The sequence below is a fragment of the Coregonus lavaretus genome, assembly GCF_964263955.1.
Source record: "Coregonus lavaretus genome assembly, chromosome: 8".
In the NCBI taxonomy this organism is placed as follows: Eukaryota; Metazoa; Chordata; class Actinopteri; order Salmoniformes; family Salmonidae; genus Coregonus; species Coregonus lavaretus.
Window position 1 is genome coordinate 58,334,648 of NC_139995.1, and position 23,480 is coordinate 58,358,127.

A 23,480-nucleotide genomic window follows, 5' to 3' on the forward strand; every position below is an offset into this window, starting at 1 on the left:
AGATTTTTCACCTAGTCGGCTCGGGGATTAGAACCAGCGACCTTTCGGTTACTGGCACAACGCTCTTACCCACTAAGCTACCTGCCGCCCTATTGAATGGTCCCCTGTCCCCATGTCCTATTGAATGGTCCCCTGTCCCCCTGTCCTATTGAATGGTCCCCTGTCCCCCTGTCCTATTGAATGGTCCCCCGTCCCCCTGTCCTATTGAATGGTCCCCCGTCCCCCTGTCCTATTGAATGGTCCCCTGTCCCCCTGTCCTATTGAATGGTCCCCTGTCCTATTGAATGGTCCCCTGTCCTATTGAATGGTCCCCCGTCCCCCTGTCCTATTGAATGGTCCCCCATCCCACTGTCCTATTGAATGGTCCCCTGTCCCCATGTCCTATTGAATGGTCCCCTGTCCCCCTGTCCTATTGAATGGTCCCCTGTCCTATTGAATGGTCCCCTGTCCTATTGAATGGTCCCCTGTCCCCCTGTCCTATTGAATGGTCCCATGTCCCCCTGTCCTATTGAATGGTCCCATGTCCCCCTGTCCTATTGAATGGTCTCTTATCCCCATGTCCTGTTGAATGGTCCCCTGTCCCCCTGTCCTATTGAATGGTCCCCTGTCCCCCTGTCCTATTGAATGGTCCCCCGTCCCCCTGTCCTATTGAATGGTCCCCCGTCCCCCTGTCCTATTGAATGGTCCCCCGTCCCCCTGTCCTATTGAATGGTCCCCTGTCCCCCTGTCCTATTGAATGGTCCCCTGTCCCCATGTCCTATTGAATGGTCCCCCGTCCCCCTGTCCTATTGAATGGTCTCTTATCCCCATGTCCTATTGAATGGTCCCCTGTACCCCTGTCCTATTGAATGGTCCCCCGTCCCCATGTCCTATTTACATTTTAGTCATTTAGCAGACGCTCTTATCCAGAGCGACTTACAGGAGCAATTAGGGTTAGTGCCTTGCTCAAGGGCACATCGACAGATTTTTCACCTAGTCGGCTCGGGGATTAGAACCAGCGACCTTTCGGTTACTGGCACAACGCTCTTACCCACTAAGCTACCTGCCGCCCTATTGAATGGTCCCCTGTCCCCATGTCCTATTGAATGGTCCCCTGTCCCCCTGTCCTATTGAATGGTCCCCTGTCCCCCTGTCCTATTGAATGGTCCCCCGTCCCCCTGTCCTATTGAATGGTCCCCCGTCCCCCTGTCCTATTGAATGGTCCCCTGTCCCCCTGTCCTATTGAATGGTCCCCTGTCCTATTGAATGGTCCCCTGTCCTATTGAATGGTCCCCCGTCCCCCTGTCCTATTGAATGGTCCCCCATCCCACTGTCCTATTGAATGGTCCCCTGTCCTATTGAATGGTCCCCCGTCCCCCTGTCCTATTGAATGGTCCCCCGTCCCCCTGTCCTATTGAATGGTCCCCTGTCCCCATGTCCTATTGAATGGTCCCTCGTCCCCCTGTCCTATTGAATGGTCCCCCGTCCCCCTGTCCTATTGAATGGTCCCCCTGTCCTATTGAATGGTCCCCTGTCCCCCTGTCCTATTGAATGGTCCCCCGTCCCCCTGTCCTATTGAATGGTCCCCTGTCCCCCTGTCCTATTGAATGGTCCCCCGTCCCCCTGTCCTATTGAATGGTCCCCCGTCCCCCTGTCCTATTGAATGGTCCCCCGTCCCCCTGTCCTATTGAATGGTCCCCTGTCCCCCTGTCCTATTGAATGGTCCCCCGTCCCCCTGTCCTATTGAATGGTCCCCTGTCCCCCTGTCCTATTGAATGGTCTCTTATCCCCATGTCCTATTGAATGGTCCCCTGTCCCCCTGTCCTATTGAATGGTCTCTTATCCCCATGTCCTATTGAATGGTCCCCCGTCCCCATGTCCTATTGAATGGTCTCTTATCCCCCTGTCCTATTGAATGGTCTCTTATCCCCATGTCCTATTGAATGGTCCCCCGTCCCCCTGTCCTATTGAATGGTCCCCCGTCCCCATGTCCTATTGAATGGTCCCCCGTCCCCATGTCCTATTGAATGGTCCCCCGTCCCCCTGTCCTATTGAATGGTCCCCCGTCCCCCTGTCCTATTGAATGGTCCCCTGTCCCCCTGTCCTATTGAATGGTCCCCCGTCCCCCTGTCCTATTGAATGGTCCCCCGTCCCCCTGTCCTATTGAATGGTCCCCTGTCCCCCTGTCCTATTGAATGGTCTCTTATCCCCCTGTCCTATTGAATGGTCCCCTGTCCCCCTGTCCTATTGAATGGTCCCCTATCCCCCTGTCCTATTGAATGGTCCCCCGTCCCCCTGTCCTATTGAATGGTCCCCCGTCCCCCTGTCCTATTGAATGGTCCCCTATCCCCCTGTCCTATTGAATGGTCCACCGTCCCCCTGTCCTATTGAATGGTCCCCCGTCCCCCTGTCCTATTGAATGGTCCCCCGTCCCCCTGTCCTATTGAATGGTCCCCCGTCCCCCTGTCCTATTGAATGGTGTCCCGTCCCCCTGTCCTATTGAATGGTGTCCCGTCCCCCTGTCCTATTGAATGGTCCCCTGTACCCCTGTCCTATTGAATGGTGTCCCGTCCCCCTGTCCTATTGAATGGTGTCCCGTCCCCCTGTCCTATTGAATGGTGTCCCGTCCCCCTGTCCTATTGAATGGTGTCCCGTCCCCCTGTCCTATTGAATGGTCCCCTGTACCCCTGTCCTATTGAATGGTGTCCCGTCCCCCTGTCCTATTGAATGGTCCCCTGTACCCCTGTCCTATTGAATGGTCCCCCGTCCCCCTGTCCTATTGAATGGTCCCCTGTACCCCTGTCCTATTGAATGGTCCCCCGTCCCCATGTCCTATTTACATTTACATTTTAGTCATTTAGCAGACGCTCTTATCCAGAGCGACTTACAGGAGCAATTAGGGTTAGTGCCTTGCTCAAGGGCACATCGACAGATTTTTCACCTAGTCGGCTCGGGGATTAGAACCAGCGACCTTTCGGTTACTGGCACAACGCTCTTACCCACTAAGCTACCTGCCGCCCTATTGAATGGTCCCCTGTCCCCCTGTCCTATTGAATGGTCCCCTGTTCTCTTGTCCTATTGAATGGTCCCCCATCCCCCTGTCCTATTGAATGGTCCCCTGTCCCCCTGTCCTATTGAATGGTCCCCTGTCCCCATGTCCTATTGAATGGTACCCCGTCCCCCTGTCCTATTGAATGGTCCCCTGTCCCCCTGTCCTATTGAATGGTCCCCTGTCCCCCTGTCCTATTGAATGGTCCCCCGTCCCCCTGTCCTATTGAATGGTCCCCTGTCCCCATGTCCTATTGAATGGTCCCCTGTCCCCCTGTCCTATTGAATGGTCCCCTGTCCCCCTGTCCTATTGAATGGTCCCCTGTCCCCCTGTCCTATTGAATGGTCCCCCGTCCCCCTGTCCTATTGAATGGTCCCCTGTCCCCCTGTCCTATTGAATGGTCCCCTGTCCCCTTGTCCTATTGAATGGTCCCCCGTCCCCCTGTCCTATTGAATGACCTCCAGGGGACACAATGACGCCTCAGCCTCTTACCTTGAGAGCATTTCAAATCTCAACACACAATGGTTCCATTATGGTTCCGTATTGAATGGCTTCCAGTCAACAGATCCCTCCATCCCCTTTATAATGCACTACTTTTGACCAGGCCCCAATGATGCCCTAAATACAGAGTAGTGTGTCATTTGGGACAGATGCCTCAGCCTCTTAGCTTGTCCTACAGAGCACTTCTAATCTGTACACAAAATGGTTCCCTTGCCCAGCGGACGGACGCCTCAGCCTCTTACCTTGCCCAGCTGTTGATGAACGCTCAGGTTGTACATCATCACAATCCCATCCAGAATCTCCAGCAGAGACTTCTCTGTGATTGGATGGTCGGGTTCTTCCAACGGTCGCCCCAGCAACAGGCCATCGTTACCATGGCTTCCCTCGACTGGAGGTGAGGCGGGGAAGAAAGGAAAAAGAAGAACATGTTCCCAACCCTGTGTTCAGTCCAGTCCAGTCCAAATGACCAAACGCCCAGGTAATAATAGCTCAAAAGGTACTAGGCCACTTCCAGAGGTGGCCAATTGAATTTCACACTCATCCGCAGATTATTGGCATCCAAATGCCTTTTCTTTACTTTAGCCTTTACATCTGTAGACTAAACTCTATATTTCACAGTGGTGGTTGAAAGAGAACGCTAGAGTGAGAGAGCGAGAAATTGAGAAAGTGCGAGAGAAAAGGAAAGAGAGAACTGCACTCAATACGCCTCCATGTATATTCAAGGTAAAGACACTCACTGTCCTCCTCCGTCCTCTGCTCCACGGCCAGGGTGCGAACTTTGACCTTCTCCGGGGGTGCCAGGGGTCGCCTGGGAGTCATGAGGCTGACAGCAGCGGTACTCAGGAAGCGATTGGCTCGGCCCAGAGTGGGAGAACTGAGCCAGCTGGGTCTGGCCAGGGCAGCACCCATAGCCACCGCTCCGAAAGGCCTCTGTTACAGGACAGAGACATGATGCATTACAATACATAGAGACATGTTGGTAACACTGTATAATTACAGTAGGTCACCCACCACCTCTCCAAAAGGCCTCTGTAACAACAAAGGAAGAGACACTGTTAAAACACGTGGTAAATACAGTCATACTGTTAATCAAATAGCTACCCGGACTATTTGCATTTTTTTTTTGTGTTGCACTGACTCCTTTGCACTGGCTCTATGCACACTCACTGGACTCCACCCACCCACACACACTCACTGGACTCCACCCACCCACACACACTCACTGGACTCCACCCACACACACACACTCACTGGACTCCACCCACCCACACACACACTCACTGGACTCCACCCGCACACACACACTCACTGGACTCCACCCGCACACACACACTCACTGGACTCCACCCGCACACACACACTCACTGGACTCCACCCACACACACACTCACTGGACTCACTGGACTCCACCCACACACACACTCACTGGACTCCACCCACACACACTCACTGGACTCCACCCACACACACACTCACTGGACTCCACCCACACACACACACACTCACTGGACTCCACCCACACACACACACTCACTGGACTCCACCCACACACACACACACACACTCACACACTCACTGGACTCCACCCACCCACACACACTCACTGGACTCCACCCACACACACACTCACTGGACTCAACCCACACACACACTCACTCACTGGATTCCACCCACACACACACTCACTCACTGGACTCCACCCACACACACACTAGACTCCACCCACACACACACACACACTCACTGGACTCCACCCACACACACACTAACTCACTGGACTCCACCCACACACACACACTAGACTCCACCCACACACACACACACTAGACTCCACCCACACACACACACACTCACTGGACTCCACCCACACCCACACACTCACAGGACTCCACCCACACACACTCACTGCTGCTACTCTGTTTATTATCTATCCTGATTGCCTAGTCACTTTTACATGTACCTACACTACATGGCCAAAGGCCAAAGTATGTGGACACCTGCTCGTCCAACATCTCATTCTAAAATCATGGGCGTTAATATGGAGTTGGTCCCCCCTTTGCTGCTAATAACAGCCTCCACTCTTCTGGGAAGGCTTTCCACTAGATGTTGGAACACTGCTGCAGGGGACTTGCTTCCATTCAGCCACAGGAGCATTAGAATCGTCTAGAATGTCATAGTATGCTGTAGCCTGAACCATGAAAAACAGCCCCAGACCATTATTCCTCCTCCACCAAACTTTACAGTTGGCACTGTCCATTGGGGCAGGTAGCGTACTCCTGGCATCCGCCAAACCCAGATTCGTCCGTCGGACTGCCAGATGGTGACGTGTGATTCATCACTCCAGAGTCCACTCCAGCCGATGCTGGCATTGCGCATGGTGATCTTAGGCTTGTGTGTGGCTGCTCGGCCATGGAAACCCATTTCATGAAGCTCCCGACGAACAGTTATTGTGCTGACGTTGCTTCCAGAGGCAGTTTGGAACTCGGTAGTGAGTGTTGCAACTGAGGACAGATGATTTTTACGCGCTACGTGCTTCAGCACTCGGTGGTCCCATTCTGTGAGCTTGTGTGGCCTATTACTTCGCGGCTGAGCCGTTGTTGCTCCTAGACGTTTCCACTTCACAATAACAGCACTTACAGTTGACCAGGGCAGGTCTAGCAGAGCAGAAATTTGACAAACTGACTTGTTGGAAAGGTGGCATCCTATGAAAGTGCCACGTTGAAAGTCACTGAACTCTTCAGTACTGGCCATTCTACTGCCAACGTTTGTCTATGGAGATTGCATGGTGGTGTACTCGATTTTATACACCCGTCAGCAAGGGTGTGGCTGAAATAGCCTAATCCACTAATTTGAAGGGGTGTCCACATACTTTTGGCCATGTAGTGCATTACCTCAACTACCTGGTACCCCTGCACATTGACTCAGTACTGGTACTCCTTGTATATAGCCTCATTACTACCTGGTTTCTTACTTTTTAACTCTGCATTGTTGGGCTCGTAAGTAAAGCATTTCACGGTAAAGTCTACACCTGTTACATTCTGCGCATGTGACTAATAAAATGTGATTTGTAACGCTGTACCCAAAGGGAGAATTTAGACTTGAGAACCCCAATATGGTGGAATCAAGCACACTGTCTTTGTGGATGATTTTTAAGATAAGACGTTAGCTAGTCTGTACCTGAGCGGCTCCACTCTCCTCCTCCTCATCCAAATCATCCATAGAGGTAGCCTGGATCTCAGCTGGGTCCATGAGGATGTTGGCTTTGGAGGCCAGGTCATCTAGAAGGACAGACACAGCACAACTATTACATCATAATACAACTTCATTACAACACAGAGTAATCACCACCAATACAGGCCGTCTCCCGTCACCAATATAGGCCGTCTCCTGTCACCATACAGGCTGTATCCTGTCACCAATATCATTGGTTTCAAACCATTACAATGCCTTATCCGTGTTCTGACCACCAGGAGGCTACCCTGCCTGAGCTCTGGTAGAGTTTAAGCTGCAAGGAGGCCAGCAGAAGTCCTGGATCATGTTCATTAGACACCAAACTAAGAGGAAAATGGACTGAAACAGGAAGGGACAACATGAGTGTCTATGAGGGGGCGGAGTGACCAAACTTAACGAGGTAGCAATACGAAAAATACTGGAAGATCCGACGTGGACAGAGAAATAGTCATTGTGACAGTCTAGTGATGTTGATAGGTTGATTGCTATGGTGATATAGAGGCTTCATTACAGCGTCGGAGCTGACCTCTAAGTGTCTGGATACTGTTGTTTACATTTCTGATCACCCAGAACCACCGTAAATCTCCAAGTCTATTAACATCAGAGGACCCATCTGTAAATCTATAACTGGTTACACCTCCCAGTCCTGTGGAACAGAGGGGACACGCTGTTCATGGCCAAGTGGCGAGGCTACCGCTGCTGCTGTCTATGAATCCAGGTCCTAAACTACTGTAACATCAATCCAGTCCATCACGTTGGGGGGGGGGGGGGGGGGCAGAGTCCCAAAACGCACCCGATGCCCTACACAGTGCACTACGTTTGACCAGGGCCCATGCACACTATTCCCTACACAGTGCACTACTTTGCCATTTGGTACTCAACCCAGGTCCAAAACAATACACCACCAGCCAAGTGCCTCTTCTTCTCCACTAGCAGTTGATTCAAAGTCGACACTGAACTAAAAATATAAAAACGATACACGCAACAATTTCCAAGACTTTACGGAGTTACAGTTCATATACTGTAAGGCCCTAATCTATGGAGTTCACATGACTGGGAATACAGTTATGCATCCGTTGGTCACAGATACCTTTAAAAAAGAAAACCAGTCGATATCTGGAGTGACCACCATTTGCCTCATGCAGCGTGACACATCTCCTTCACATAGGAGGGGAACAGGCTGTAGACTGTGGCCTGTGGAATGTTGTCCCGCTCATCTTCAGCGGCTGTGCGAAGTTACTGGATACTGGAGGGAACTGGAACGAGCTGTCGCACACGTCGATCCAGAGCATCCCAAACATGCTCAATGGGTGACATTGTCTGGTGAGTATGCAGGCCATGGAAGAACTGGGGCATGTTCAACTTCCAGGAATTGTGTACAGATCCTTGCGACATGGGGCCGTGCATTATCATGCTAAAACGAGGTGATGGCAGCAGATGAATGGCATGACAATGGGCCTCAGGACCTCTTCACAGTATCTCTGTGCATTCAAATTGCCATCGATAAAATGCAATTGTGTTCGTTGTCCGTAGCTTATGCCTGCCCATACCATTACCCCACCACTACAGGGCACTCTGTTCACAACGCTGACATCAGCAAACCGCTCGCCCACACAACGCCATACACGTGGTCTACGGTAGCGAGGCCGTTTGGACGTACTGCCAAATTCTCTAAAACGACCTTGGAGGCGGCTTATGGTAGAGAAATTAACATTCAATTATCTGGCAACAGCTCTGGTAGACATTTCTGCAGTTAGCATGCCAATTGGACGCTTTTGCAAAACTTGAGACATATCTGGCATTGTGTTGTGTGACAAAACTGCACATTTGAGAGCGGCCATTTAATTGTCCTCAGCACAAGGTGCACCTGTGTAATGTTCATGCTGTTTAATCAGCTTCTTTATATGCCACACCTGTCAGGTGGATGGATTATCTTGCAAAGGAGAAATGCTCACTAACAGGGATGTAAACAAATTTGTGCACAAAATGTGAAAGAAATAAGCTTTTTTGTTGCGTATGGAACATTTCAGGGATCTTTTATTTTAACTCATGAAATATGGGAACAACACTTTACATGTTGTGTTTATATTTTTGTTCAGTATATATAGTCAAACTAGATTAAAGAAAGGAGATATATAGAGGGGAAATACTCCTGGTCACCTCAACATGACCTTATAGTATTCACTATTACCATCTCTGGGTCACTTCAACATATATATTACGCTGAACAGAAATATCAACGCAACATGTAAAGTGTTGGTCCCATGTTTCATGAGCTTTAATAAAACAATCCCTGACATTTTCCATACGCACAAAAAGCTTATTTCTCTCAAATTTTGTGCACACATTTTTTTTACATTCCTATTAGTGATTATTGCATGTTGCTTTTATATTTTTGTTCAGTATATACACTACCAGTCAAACGTTTGGACACACCTACTCATTCAAGGGTTTTTCTTTATGTTTAACATTGTAGAATAATAGTGAAGACATCAAAACTATGAAATTACACATTTGGAATCATGCAGTAACCAAAAAAAAGTGTTAAACAAATCTAAATATATTTTATATTTGAGATTCTTCAAATAGGCACCCTTTGCCTTGTTGACAGCTTTGCACACTATTGGCAGAAGATAGCCCTATTTGGTAAAAGACCAGATCCATATTATGACAAGAACAGCTCAAATAAGCAAAGAGAAACGACAGTCCATCATTACTTTCAGACATGAAGGTCAGTCAATACGGAACATTTCAAAAACTTTCAAAGTTTCTTAAAGTGCAGTCGCAAAAATCATCAAGCGCTATGAGGAAACTGGCTCTCATGAGGACTGCCACAGGAACGGAAGACCCAGAGTTACCTCTGCTGCAGAGGATAAGTTCATTAGAGTTACCAGCCTCAGAAATTGCAGCCCAAATAAATGCTTCACAGAGTTCAAGTAACAGATACACCTCAACATCAACTGTTCAGAGGGAACTGTGTAAGTCAGCCCTTCATGGTCGAATTGCTGCAAAGAAACCACCACTAAAGGACACCAATAAGAAGGAGAGACCTGCTTGGGCCAAGATACACGAGCAATGGACATTAGACCGGTGGAAATCTGTCCTTTTGTCTGAAGTCCACATTTTTGATTTTTGGTTCCAACCGCCGTGGCTTTGTGAGACGCGGTGTGGGTGAATGGATGATCTCTGCATGTGTGGTTCCCACCGTAAAGCATGGAGGAAGAGGTGTTATGGTGTGGGGGTGCTTTTCTGGTGACACAGTCTGTGATTTATTTAGAAACAAGGCACACTTAACCAGCATGGCTACCACAGCATTCTGCAGCGATACGCCATCCCATCTGGTTTACGCTTAGTGGGACTATCATTTGTTTTTCAACAGGACAATGACGCAACACACCTCCAGGCTATTTAAGGGCTATTTTACCAAGAAGGATAGTGATGGAGTGCTGCATCAGATGACCTGGCCTCCACAATCACCTGACCTCTAACCAATTGAGAAGGTTTGGGATGAGATGGATCGCAGAGTGAAGGAAAAGCAGCCAACAAGTGCTCAGCATATGTGGGAACTCCTTCAAGACTGTTGGAAAAGCATTCCAGGTGAAGCTGGTTGAGAGAATGCCAAGAGTGTGCAAAGCTGTCATCAAGGGTGGCTATTTGTAGAATCTCAAATATAAAATATATTTTTATTTGTTTAACACTTTTTTGGTTACTACATGGTTCCATATGTGTTATTTCATAGTTTTGATGTCTTCACTATTATTCTACACTGTAGAAAATAGTTTTTTTTTCTATAAAGAAAAACCCTTGAATGATTAGGTGTGTCCAAACTTTTGACTGGTAGTGTATATGAATCACAATAGGTTTTGTATTCACTACAGCCCTGTCCCGAACTCAGCGTCCAATTACCTCTCCCTTCCCAATGTATCCCAATTGAATGCCCGCTTAGCCTGGATGGGAGGCTGCTGTGAAAACATTAGGATGACGCTGGAAGCAGCAGGGCAGGGTGACGTAACATGCTTTGAAGCCTGCTGCTGTAACACACAGGGAAAAACAACACTAGGGTTGTATACCAAAAAGGAACCCTATCCCCTATATAGCCTAGTGCACTAATACAAAAATACAATGTACACTATGTAGGGCGTGATTTGAGACGTAACCCAGACCTCATCCTACACCATTACACCTGAAGCCAGATGGGTAGTGTAGAGGTTCCGGCAGACAGTTCAAAACGTCTAGTTATTTCTCCAGCTTCATCAAAAGACAATATACTACACCGTCTGATTCGACGACGGGAGCTACAGTATAAATGTTTCAGTTTCCTTTTCTCTATTCTGATCCCGACAGAGATCGAAAACACACTGACACATGGAAAACAGTCTATGGTTGATGAACGTTACCCGCTTTCTTCACCAAACTACGATAACGACCCGAAACCACACCATCCAAATGAATTCCAACGATGGTGATTTGGTAGTTGTTTCATACCTTTATTTGACAACACAGAGGGTAACACTTTACTCGATCTCACAGGAAGTGTTTTGCATTGTACCAGATATACTATAACTAGACCGCTAATGTTAAATCTCCACTCCTCGATTGATTAGCCGAGAGCAGGGCTCTCAAATCCTGTTCCTGGAGCGCCAACGTCATGTAAACTTCACTCCAACCCTAGTCTAGCGCACCACATTTGAATAATTAGCTGGTTGAAAAGCTGAATCGGGCTAGTTTCAGCTCTCCGTGAGCAGGAAGAGGCCTGGCATAAAGACAGGGTGGTGGTGTAAATACTGACAGGAGTAGGCTGTGACTAAGCAAAGGGGAGTGATGGAAGAGAAGTAGCAGTGTTTCTGAAGTATGAAGTCTTAGTTACAGACCCAGTTGAGAGCGATGTTTCGTGTCTATAACACATGCCACAGTAGGAGTTCACACACACACACACCCCTACAGACCCCACCACACCCACCCCTACAGACACACCCCCTCCTTCAGACCCCACCCCACACCCACCCCTACAGACCCCACCCCAAATCCCCCTCCTACAGACCCCACCACACCCACCCCTACAGACACACCCCCTCCTACAGACCCCACCCCACACCCTCCTACAGACCCCCCCCACCCCCTCCTACAGACCCACCCCCTCCTACAGACCCCACCCCACCCCCTCCTACAGACCCCACCCCCTCCTACAGACCCCACCACCCCCCCTCCTACAGACCCCACCACACCCCCTCCTACAGACCCCACCACACCCCCTTCTACAGACCCCACCACACCCCCTTCTACAGACCCCACCACACCCCCTTCTACAGACCCCACCACACCCCCTCCTACAGACCCCACCACACCCCCTTCTACAGATCCCACCACACCCCCTCCTACAGACCCCACCACACACCCTCCTACAGACCCCACCCCCCCCCCTCCTACAGACCCCACCCCCCCCCCTCCTACAGACACACCCCCTCCTACAGACCCCACCACCCCCTCCTACAGACCCCCACCACAGACCCCACCACACACCCTCCTACAGACCCCCGCCACATGTTCTCTTTAATCAACACCGATGGAACCCTGGAAACCATTCGTCACTCTGACCTTCTCATTTCCTCACAACACAAAACCAGGCAGTTTTCCTGGAAGAATTAACACATTGGATGGAAAATAAAACAGCTAAGATATAAAGCTCAGCTCACTTCACTGACGGGGAGAAGATAGTCAATATACAAGATAGTCCACTCTACTCTTGTCCTTGGCTATCAAGGCACTAAGACAGGGACTATTTTTCACCACACAGCCTAAATACTACCTTGAGAACAAATCGATATCCTCATATAAACCTGTCTGAGAGTTGATCACAACAACCACTTCCTGTGTATCACTCCACAATGTTTCCCCAAGGCCTCGGACAGAAGCACTAAAATAAGAGCACTTGGTTGTCTTTACAGTTCAGAGTCTCTCTCTCTTTGCTCTCAAGCTTTCCACGAGGCCTCGGACAGAAGCACTAAAATAAGAGCACTTGGTTGTCCTTACAGTTCAGAGTCTCTCTCTCTCTTTGCTCTCAAGCTTTCCACGAGGCCTCGGACAGAAGCACTAAAATAAGAGCACTTGGTTGTCCTTACAGTTCAGTCTCTCTCTCTCATTGCTCTCAAGCTTTCCACGAGGCCTCGGACAGAAGCACTAAAATAAGAGCACTTGGTTGTCCTTACAGTTCAGTCTCTCTCTCTCATTGCTCTCAAGCTTTCCACGAGGCCTCGGACAGAAGCACTAAAATAAGAGCACTTGGTTGTCCTTACAGTTCAGAGTCTCTCTCTCTTTGCTCTCAAGCTTTCCACGAGGCCTCGGACAGAAGCACTAAAACTCACTGTTAGACCGCTCTACGGCGCTAGAAAACAGAACAACTACCTCTAGTGGTTCTCCTAAGGAGCACACTATTCTCTATAGGAGTACCACAGTATGAGTCATAATACCCATAAAACCTAGCGGTCAATAACACAGAAAAAGTTCCAATCGTTTTTTTCCCCCACCCGTTCCATTTTCCCCATAGGGGATTTTAGAAACACTTCAAATAAAGGGCTTACCCTGACGTGACGCTTCTCTCTCTACCACGACGCGTCCACTGTGGGGCTCTATATAGTGCGTGTTGCTGAGCGATTAACCCGAAATGTTGGTTATTTTTGTATTATTATTTTTGTACCAATTGACCGACGTTCTATAAGTGCAATTCGCAGTGTCTCTAGAGATAAATCAAGCCCGAACTGTGCGATGTAGTAGGGCGTTGTAGTTTCCAACAGGCCAGAATTCAACATAATTACCACGTTTTCTGAGCTAAACTAACTACAATGACCATAATCCATTGCGCATCTACTTGTCCGGCCTGTGAGGGCAGAGAGGAAGAGGCGAAGCAAGAGACTTCACTCTCGCCAGAATCTGTCCAAAATAAGCCCAATGTGTTTCTATGGGCTTATTTTGGACCTGAGCTTGTCGCCTTCCTTTCTTTTCTTTGGGACAACGACTACCATTGTTAGGGCGGAGACATGAGCATCTCCTCGTTATATACAGATCTCTGGTGTGGGGCGGACACTGCGAGGAAGAGAAGAGATCGAGAGTGATAGCATAGGCTAAGCTGCAGTAAAACGAAGGCCTACCTGTCACAGGAAAATAAAGAGACCATGACGAGATGATACGTGCATTGTGAACTGCGCTCCATGTCCCCACCCTGAGCGTTGATGATTGATCATGCAGATAGCAGAGAGGAGGCTGGAGGCCCGAAGAGAAGCCAGATACAGACATCGAATATCATTCAGTTCCATTTCACGTCATGCTGTTCATATAAATAATATATTATAAATTTACCGGTTTCTCGCTATTATTTATACAGAGAAAAGGGAGTGGGGGGGGGGGGTTGGGCAGTAAAATCTCGGTAACCCGGTTCCCGCTATTCAACCCTAAACAGCATATGAATAGAAAAGGTGTGTACAGCAGTAGTTATATAGGATGAGCCTTGACTAGAATACAGTGAAGTGGGTAAAACAGTATGTAAACATTATTAAAGTGACCAGCGTTTAATGACTATGTACATAGAGCAGCAGTCTCTAAGGTGCAGGATAGAGTACCGGGTGGTAGCCGGCTAGTAACAGTGACTAAGGTTCAGGGCAGGCTACTGGGTGGAGGCCGGCTAGTGGTGACTATTTAACAGTCTGATGGCCTGGAGATAGAAGCTGTTTTTCAGTCCAGCTTTGATAAACCTGTAATGTCTCCGATTTCTTTGATGGTAGCGGGGTGAACAGGCCGTGGCTCGGGTGGTTCAGGTCCTTGATCATCTTCATGGCCTTCCTGTGACACCGGGTGCTGTAGGTGTCCTGGAGGGCAGGCAGCGTGTCCCCGGGGTGCTGTAGGTGTCCTGGAGGGCAGGCAGCGTGCTCCCGGTGATACGTTGGGCTGACCTCACCACCCTCTGGAGAGCCCTGCGGTTGCGGACGGTGCAATTGTACAGGGAGGGGTTCAAACCCAGGGCCCTTAGCTTAATGATGAGCTTGGAGGGCACTATGGTGTTGAACGCTGAGCTGTAGTCGATGAACAGCATTCTTACATAGGTATTCCTCTTATCCAGATGGGATAGGGCAGTGTGCAGTGCAATGGTGATTGCGTCATCCGTGGATCTATTGGGGCGGTATGTGAATTGTAGTGGTTCTAGGGTGTCGGGTTAAGGTGGAGGTGATATGATCCTTAACTAGCCTCTCAATGACCTTCGTGATGACAGAAGTGAGTGCTACGGGGCGATACTAATTTAGTTCAGTTACCTTTGCTTTCTTGGGTACAGGAACAATGGTGGACATCTTGAAGCAAGTGGGGACAACAGACTGGGACAGGGAGAGATTGAATAGGTCCATAAACACTCCAGCCAGCTAGTCTGCACATGCTCTGAGGACGCGGCTAGGGACGCTGTCTGGGCCGGCAGCGTTGCGAGGGTTAAATGTCTTAAATCACGTCGGCCAACGGCGAGCGAGAGCTCACAGTCCTCGTGAGCGTCGGCGGCTCAGTGTTTTCCTCGAAGCGGTCCACGGTGATGTTTAAGTCCGGGAGCGAGGCGTCGGGTGTCCGCGATGTGGCTGGTTTTCTCTTTATAATCCCTGACATGTACGTCTGGTGTCTGAGCCGTCGAAGTGCGACTCCCCTTTGTCCCTGTGCAGTCGTTTCGCCTCTGATTGTCTAACGGAGGTCATAGCTGGACTGTTGTTACTCATCCATGTTCCCAGTCACCTCGCCGTGGTTAAACGCGGTGGTTCTCGCTTTCAGTTTTGCGCGAATGCTGCCATCTTCCCACGGTTTTTGGTTTGGATAAGTTCTAAATCGTCACAGTGGGAACAACATCCTCTACGCACTTCCTGATAAGCAGTAATGGGCAGTCACTAACATCATGGGACTTTCATAAATCGTTTTATTCTGTGTTACGGCATTCAACCCGCATAATGCATAGCGCATTTAACGTAGAAATAAATAATCAAATCCTAAATCGAAAACACCTCAAAAAGCACTAATTGCTCAGCACTACTAGTGCACTACTGTATGTGGCTTTGGCCAAAATAAGTGCACTTCATAGGGAATAAGGAACATTTCAGACTTGGCTCTATTCTCACAAAGCTATTTCTGTATAGTGCTGTGTCAGAGGGCATTTGCAATATGTCTTGAGCTGAAGTAATTCCTGAAAGTGGGTGAACTTTTAACACATCTCCTTATCAAACCAAGTACATCCCATATCAAAACCACAGATTATTTTCAGAATGCTTGTTTTAGAACTCTGTTTAGAATGCTTGTTATAGAACTCTGTTTCGAATGCTTGTTTTAGAACTCTGTTTCGAATGCTTGTTTTAGAACTCTGTTTCGAATGCTTGTTTTAGAACTCTGTTTCGAATGCTTGTTTTAGAACTCTGTTTAGAATGCTTGTTTTAGAACTCTGTTTAGAATGCTTGTTTTAGAACTCTGTTTAGAATGCTTGTTTTAGAACTCCGTTTAGAATGCTTGTTTTAGAACTCCGTCGTCAGCCAACACCATCTCCAGGACATATTTCTTTGGTATCAAAAGAAAAAAGGAGAGTAGAAGACAGTTGTTTCAAACCTTTGAGGGTTTTCTTCAGATGAGAGAGAAGGCCTCCAAGTCGCTGCAGGTCAAAGTAGTCCACCTTCCCATTGTAGAAGAGCTGAGGGGGAACGTAAGCCTCTGGAGAGAGGAGAGGGGGAAGAGGAGGAGGAGAGAAGAGAAGAGGATTACAATTACCATTGACGTAGTAGATGAAGACAGCGGCTATTGTGGCTAATTGCCCGTAAAGTAATTAAGATAATTATAAACTCAGTCCCCTGAGCAATAGGATGAGAGGGGAAACCAAACGTATAAATGGCTTAGGAAACGCTTTTCTGTTAAATATCTCCCATTTTCCTATTAATACCAGGGGATGTGATGCCCTTAGCCTTTGATGTAGTAGATGGCTAAGAGTGTAATGGGTACTGGGGAAAAGTGAGCAGTGTGTTTAGTACTGGACAAGGTTCGTACAGACAGTGGCAAGACAAATTCAAGGACTTTCAAGTACGTTTTCAAGCACTAATATATATTTTCAAGGATCATCAATTTGTAATAGTTCATATTATGCAATTGTTTCTAGTCGCCACCAGATGGCAGTATATCATCACAACCATGGAAGAAAAATAACTTAGTATTCATCACTACTTTACAAGTTCTACTCAATAATACATTGTTTCACTACTTGTATACTATATCCATGAGTGGTAAGTCAGTACTGATGATTTTGTAATTTGAGTAGTGATGAGCAGAGTTTTGGGACATGCCAACTGGTGAACACACATTTCCTGTACACATTACTACACAATTCCAGCTTAATTACTTTTTATTGGGCATTTGGGAATCTACTACTTAATAGCTACAAAAATGTGTCTTGCTTCCAACTGCCAGCTTTAGTGTCGCTCGGGAGAAGGGCGGGGGGGGGGGGGGGGGGGCTGTGTGAGGAAAACGGCACCAGAACGGCAGGAGCACGGCCACCGCTTGATAAAGCGGAATATCGCGGATCGCTCCGTGAATGAAGCGATTGGCAAAATCTGGGAGGTTGTTGCAGAGAAAAAGTCACAATGTAGAACTGGCGCCAGCACAGGATGCAGTGTCGTGTCGTTCGCCCTTCACGTGGCTCTTCAGGGCCGATTCACCCATGCTCGCAATGTCAAAGTCTGACGCATTTTTTTGCACCTCACAGTGTGGGTTGGTTGGGTCCAGTGAGATGTAGTGGTAAAAAAAAAAAATGAGTAATCTATACTGAACAAAAACATAAAAAACGCAACATATAGTGTTGGTCCTATGTTTCATGAGCTGAAAATAAAAGATCCCAGAAATGTTCCATATGCACAAAAGGCAGAATTTAATCTACATTTGCCCGGCATTTTAGCTATCGATGTGACATTTGGCAGCTCCTAATCAGTCAGTTCTGTACCTGCCTGGCTGAGTGGCAGTGTGGGGGAAATGAGCCAGGTCGCCTGGCAACCACAGCGCAAAACACGTCAGGAAATAAAACTTGGTAGAAATTAATAATTAGCAAGACCAAAACATTTGAGCATTATCTGTTCCTCTCATTTATATAATTCAAGTACTTTTCAAGTACGAACTTGAGAAAATGACTTCTCCTAGTGCCAAATTCAAGTACTTTAAGCGCCTTGTGCGAAACATGCACTTAGTTTAGGAAAATCTACATAAAATGCACCAATTGCATTCTTCTCATATTACTCTGCGGACCCTGACTGGATGTTTAAACTGGAATACTTTGAGGGCTTTTGCTCTGAGTAGGGTGAAGTTCCCCTAGACACTGATCGAATGCGCTGATGGGTTTGAGGTCTCCTCCAAATCCTCTCCAACTGCAGGGTTAAAGGGATACTTTTGGGATTTTGTCTAATGAACCCATTTTTCTATTTCCCCAGAGTCAGATGTACTCATGGATGTAATGTTTATGTATCTGCATCAAGTGAGGAAGGAAGTTAGAGGTAGTTTTCGAAAGCCAATGCTAACTAGCGTTAGGGCAATGACTAGAAGTCTATGGTAACAGCTAGCATGCTAACACTCGTTAGCAACTTACTTCAAAACTGCAGGCAGAGACGAATATTGGCATCCACGAGTTCATCTGACTCTGGGGGAAGTATAAAAGGGCTTCATCGCCAAAATCCTGAAGTATCCCTTTAATAGAAGTAACTTGACATTGGTCTGTTGTATTCCCACTCAAAGTTTGAAGTTGGGTCGTTCTTGAATTAAAGGTGGCATTTGGGCATGGATTTGTCTTTTATTAAAATGTATATGATGTGAGTACATCTTCCCATTCTAAATCAACTATTATGGTAGCTTAATGACTTTAAATCCTGTTTACCATTATGATAACACTGTGCAAACAGTAGGAGTAGTAACACCAATGGTGGTAACACCAATTACACATTTTAGGTACATTTTCTGAAATGGAGGCCACAGATGCTCAAAATGTAAAAAAAGGTCCCTTAAACTGTTTACTAAAATGGTATGATTAATCATTTTGCTCACAATGTTATTGCCCTGTTGATAGCCAAGATTAAAAAGAGCTACTATTTTATTTCTCAAATGGTAATTGAAGCGCACTTCCATGTCGCCATTCAATTGCATATAACGGTAGGCAGGCTTCAACACCACTTTGCAATGAGCTGGAGGCAGTATGCATTTTGAAAACATACTTCATCGTTTGAAACCGGAACGTTTTACTACATATTATGAGGCATGTTCACCTTACCTAGCCAAGCCAATTATTTTTAAAGACTTGAAATGAAATATGAAACTAGTAGCCTATTTCTCATGTTATATTGGAATTATTTCATTGTCTAGTAACCAGAGGCACAATCCTAGTCATATTAGCAACCCCATGCTAGTGGTTACATCTTTAGATCTCCCCTCTTTCTAAAATTCTAATGGGTATTTCCATCTCTGTCTCATGAAAAAGCTCTCATGTGCGGTGCGCTTTTGACAACAGTGTTTTCCCGCTAATTGCATTATGGAACGAACATGCCTTGTGCGCATTGCTGCGCTTTATGATGTGAAGAAATAACAGTTTATCAACATTTGAAGCTAAACGTTCGGATCTGTTGCATTAGACTCATTGTTTTTTTTTGTTGATGTAGCCTACTGGTGAATTAGTGATATATGGTCCCACAACTGTCCCAGAGTTTGTTTGGAATAGGCTATTTCTTTCTCGCAGAGAACGGCAAGCTGACCAATAGTATAGGTAAACGTTTCTCCTATGGGGGATAGTAGATTGACATAGGCTTCTGACTTTGCTGTTCATTACTCGTCTTGTTGGCTGAGGAAAAGTCCAAATGTGGACAGTTATACTAACATCTTCAAATGAACATCGGAATTCAATAAGGACGCACGCTGTTGCATGTTCTGTTAAGACGAATGACCATAATCTAAAAATGTGATTTTTGTCGTTCTGAGCACCGTGGGTGGACGCCCTAAATCGGGTTACACACCCCAATGCATATCGGTCCGGTAAATTTCTCAAATGTCCGGTAAATTTAAAATGCTGCTGTTCAAAAGTCCGGCGCCACATTTTCCCGAAAAAACAGAAACCCTGGTGTCTCTCACCGTCGCTGCTGACGCTGGCAGGGTTCCTCATCTTCCCTTCATCCCAGTAGCTCCTTACGGCCGTGATGAGACGATGCAGGAAACACACCATGTATTCTGGAGGACACAGCGCCGTGGGATGCTGCAGGACAAACACAGGAAACACACCCATGTTTTCTGGAGGACACAGCGCTGTGAGGTGCTGAAAGATTCACACACACACACACACACACAGGAAACGAATCATCATCATCATCTCTTACCCCTCTGTTACTGGCGTTCTCCTGTAGAAACTTCCTGAACTTATTCAGGAATATGTACCGCGACGCTTCACCCTGTGAGAGACAGAGGCAGCGATGGTCAGTGAGAGTTTTAGACATGTTCTAATGGAAGTATAACTGCATTATAGTGAAGGACACCAGAAAACAACAGCAGTAATGTGATTTTGATTCCCCCAGATATCCTGGGGGAAATCACATTTATTCATTTCAGCTCCTAGTGAAGCAAACGGCCTCAACGGTGCATCTCCAGCGAATAAATGTGTCAATGCTGACATTTCTGTACGTACATCGGGATAAAATGTTTTGCTAAAAATGGCCAAAATGAAAGTCTAAACCAAAGTAACGTACCGTCCCTTTGTCCTTGTTGTTGAGCATCAGCTTCAGGATCTGAACCTGCAACTCCTCCACCACTGACAGGACAGAAGAGACCGCACAGCTGAGCCAGAGAGCATTGAGCACAGTAAAATGCATTTATAAAACCTTTTTTTTAACATCAGCAGTTGTCACAAAGTGCTTTCACAGAACCAGGCCTGGACCACAAAGAGCAAGCAGAAGCAGGAACAGAAGCACAGGAAAGGGAAAAAAAACTCCCAAGGAAGAAAACGTAGAGAGGAACCCAACCTAGGAGGGACCCAACCCAGAGGGACCCAACCTAGGAGGGACCCAACCTAGGAGGGACCCAACCTAGAGGGACCCAACCTAGAGGGACCCAACCTAGAGGGACCCAACCTAGGAGGGACCCAACCCAGAGGGACCCAACCCAGGAGGGACCCAACCTAGGAGGGACCCAACCTAGGAGGGACCCAACCTAGGAGGGACCCAACCTAGAGGGACCCAACCTAGAGGGACCCAACCTAGAGGGACCCAACCTAGAGGGACCCAACCTAGAGGGACCCAACCTAGAGGGACCCAACCTAGAGGGACCCAACCTAGGAGGGACCCAACCTAGAGGGACCCAACCTAGAGGGACCCAACCCAGAGGGACCCAACCTAGAGGGACCCAACCTAGAGGGAACCCAACCCCTTCTGGCTGTACTGGGTAGACAGGCAGACAGAGAGACAGACAGACGGACAGGTGTGAGGGGGATTTTAACAGTAGTGGACATTACTTACCCTCAATCCTCTTCTTGAGCCTCTGACAGCCTCTCTCGTAGGCCCGGCGTCTCAGCCTCTCCTCTGCACTCTCATCTTTAGACTCCTTTCCCTAGTCACATGACAGGGGACTGATTGTATAGTCACATGACAGGGGACTGATTGTATAGTCACATGACAGGGGACTGATTGTACTGTATTTCATACAACCACAGTTCCCGTTATCACTTTGTTACACTCGTAGAAATAAGCAGTGCTACCTAGATCCATAAAGGCTTCTTCAGTTGTCCCCATGGGTAAATCCTCTGAAAATAAAAGATTTTTGGTTCCAAGTGGAACCCTTTCACTAACAGATGGTTTCCCAAACTCGGTCCTCGGGACCCCACTGATAATCAAGCCTTGATCATTTGAATCAGCTGTGTAGTGGTAGGGCAAAAACCTGGAAGCAAAACGGTGATCCTATGTGGACAAACTAATAACCTTTTTTTGTCTAAGAATGTAGCTAGAAATGTTATCCGCTTCTGAAACAACAAAAAATGATCGCCAAATCATTTGACATCCTTTTCAAATGTGTCTCGGTAATATAACGATAACAAATATTATTTTTTATTTTGTTTCCCAGATGTCTTTGTTTTGTGACCTACTGAACATGGGACAGAAAACCCTCTACGCTTGAGAACAGGAATGTGATTGTTTCAGAGAAAACCCTCTACGCTTGCGAACAGGAATGTGACTGTTTCAGAGAAAACCCTCTACGCTTGAGAACAGGAATGTGATTGTTTCAGAGAAAACCCTCTACGCTTGAGAACAGGAATGTGATTGTTTCAGAGAAAACCCTCTACGCTTGCGAACAGGAATGTGATTGTTTCAGAGAAAACCCTCTACGCTTGCGAACAGGAATGTGACTGTTTCAGAGAAAACCCTCTACGCTTGAGAACAGGAATGTGATTGTTTCAGAGAAAACCCTCTACGCTTGAGAACAGGAATGTGATTGTTTCAGAGAAAACCCTATGTGCTTGAGAAGAGGAATGTGACTATTTCAGAGGAGAGATATGATTGTGGCTCTGTCCCAATTATCTCTCATTCCTCCCAAAGTGTGCACTTGTTCACTTCCCTTCACTGATTTGATAGGAAATGACTGGTATAAGAAAGATGGTGCAACCCCCCAGTAGCCCATGCCTCCACCAATCCAATGCTTTTAGATTTGTGGAAAGTATAGAAAAAGTGCACACTTCAGGTGAAAGGAGACACTACTGGGGCGCAACAGAGACGTGATTGGCTGTACCTCTGAGAGGAGAGATGTGATTGGCTGTACCTCTGAGAGGAGAGCTGTGATTGGCTGTACCTCTTTGTCGAAGCGTGTGGGCCACCAGGTGGTGGGGATGAGTTCCTCTAGTCCCGCCTCCTTCACCCTCAGAGGAGTCTTAATGTAGAAGAACACCACCGAGCGCAGAACGTCAAACGTGTTGAGAGTTAAAGATCCTACACGTACCCAACAACATCCTACACGTAACCGACAACATCCTACACGTACCCGACAACATCCTACACGTACCCGACAACATCCTACACGTACCCAACAACATCCTACACGTACCCAACAACATCCTACACGTACCCAACAACATCCTACACGTACCCAACAACATCCTACACGTACCCAACAACATCCTTCACATACCAAGTGGCACAGCGTGCAATACTACAAAGACGCTCACAGAGGCAGTCAAAATATACTGTAAAACACACCGTTCACACCGGAAAGTTGTAGGGGTCCAAGGACTGAGCCCTAGGGGGATATACAGCTGTGGAAAAATTTAAGAGACCACTGCAAAAAATTTCTTAAATCAGCATCTCTACATGTATGACAGCCATTCCATTCCAGTGTCTGTTGAACTCCAACACAGGCACACCTCATTCTACTGAATTAGGTACTGATTAGGTGATCACCTGAACCAAATCTTATTTAACGAGGAAAAGTATAAAAACCACTGCTGTGGTCATCACTATCATCTTGCAATAGGACCAGCTGGATGGTAAAAACAGTGCTAATAGTACCTCAAAAGTAATATTAATCAAAAAACAACTATTGACCATACCAAAAGAGTTGAAAAGGAACGTTTTGAGTGAGGAAAAGAAGGGTTCAATTCTGGCTTTACTGGCAGAGGGATACAGTGAGCGTCAGGTTGCTTCCATCCTTAAAATGTCAAAGA

The 23,480-nt window shown here is 47.3% G+C and overlaps 1 protein-coding gene across 1 annotated transcript in view; it reads right to left on the bottom strand.

The window, feature by feature from the left end:
* rnf123 (ring finger protein 123) overlaps window positions 1-23,480 on the bottom strand; it is a 266,404-nt gene that overhangs the window by 223,798 nt on the left and 19,126 nt on the right. Inside the window, exons 15-23 of the mRNA XM_084167697.1 lie at window positions 22,613-22,969; window positions 21,289-21,379; window positions 20,524-20,585; window positions 20,158-20,229; window positions 19,916-20,036; window positions 16,376-16,477; window positions 6,707-6,807; window positions 4,267-4,459; window positions 3,772-3,917 (exon numbers count right to left, since the gene is read on the bottom strand). Of these exons, the coding sequence (XP_084023823.1) occupies window positions 3,772-3,917; window positions 4,267-4,459; window positions 6,707-6,807; window positions 16,376-16,477; window positions 19,916-20,036; window positions 20,158-20,229; window positions 20,524-20,585; window positions 21,289-21,379; window positions 22,613-22,969 (1,245 nt within the window). The remainder of the gene's footprint in view (window positions 1-3,771; window positions 3,918-4,266; window positions 4,460-6,706; window positions 6,808-16,375; window positions 16,478-19,915; window positions 20,037-20,157; window positions 20,230-20,523; window positions 20,586-21,288; window positions 21,380-22,612; window positions 22,970-23,480) is intronic.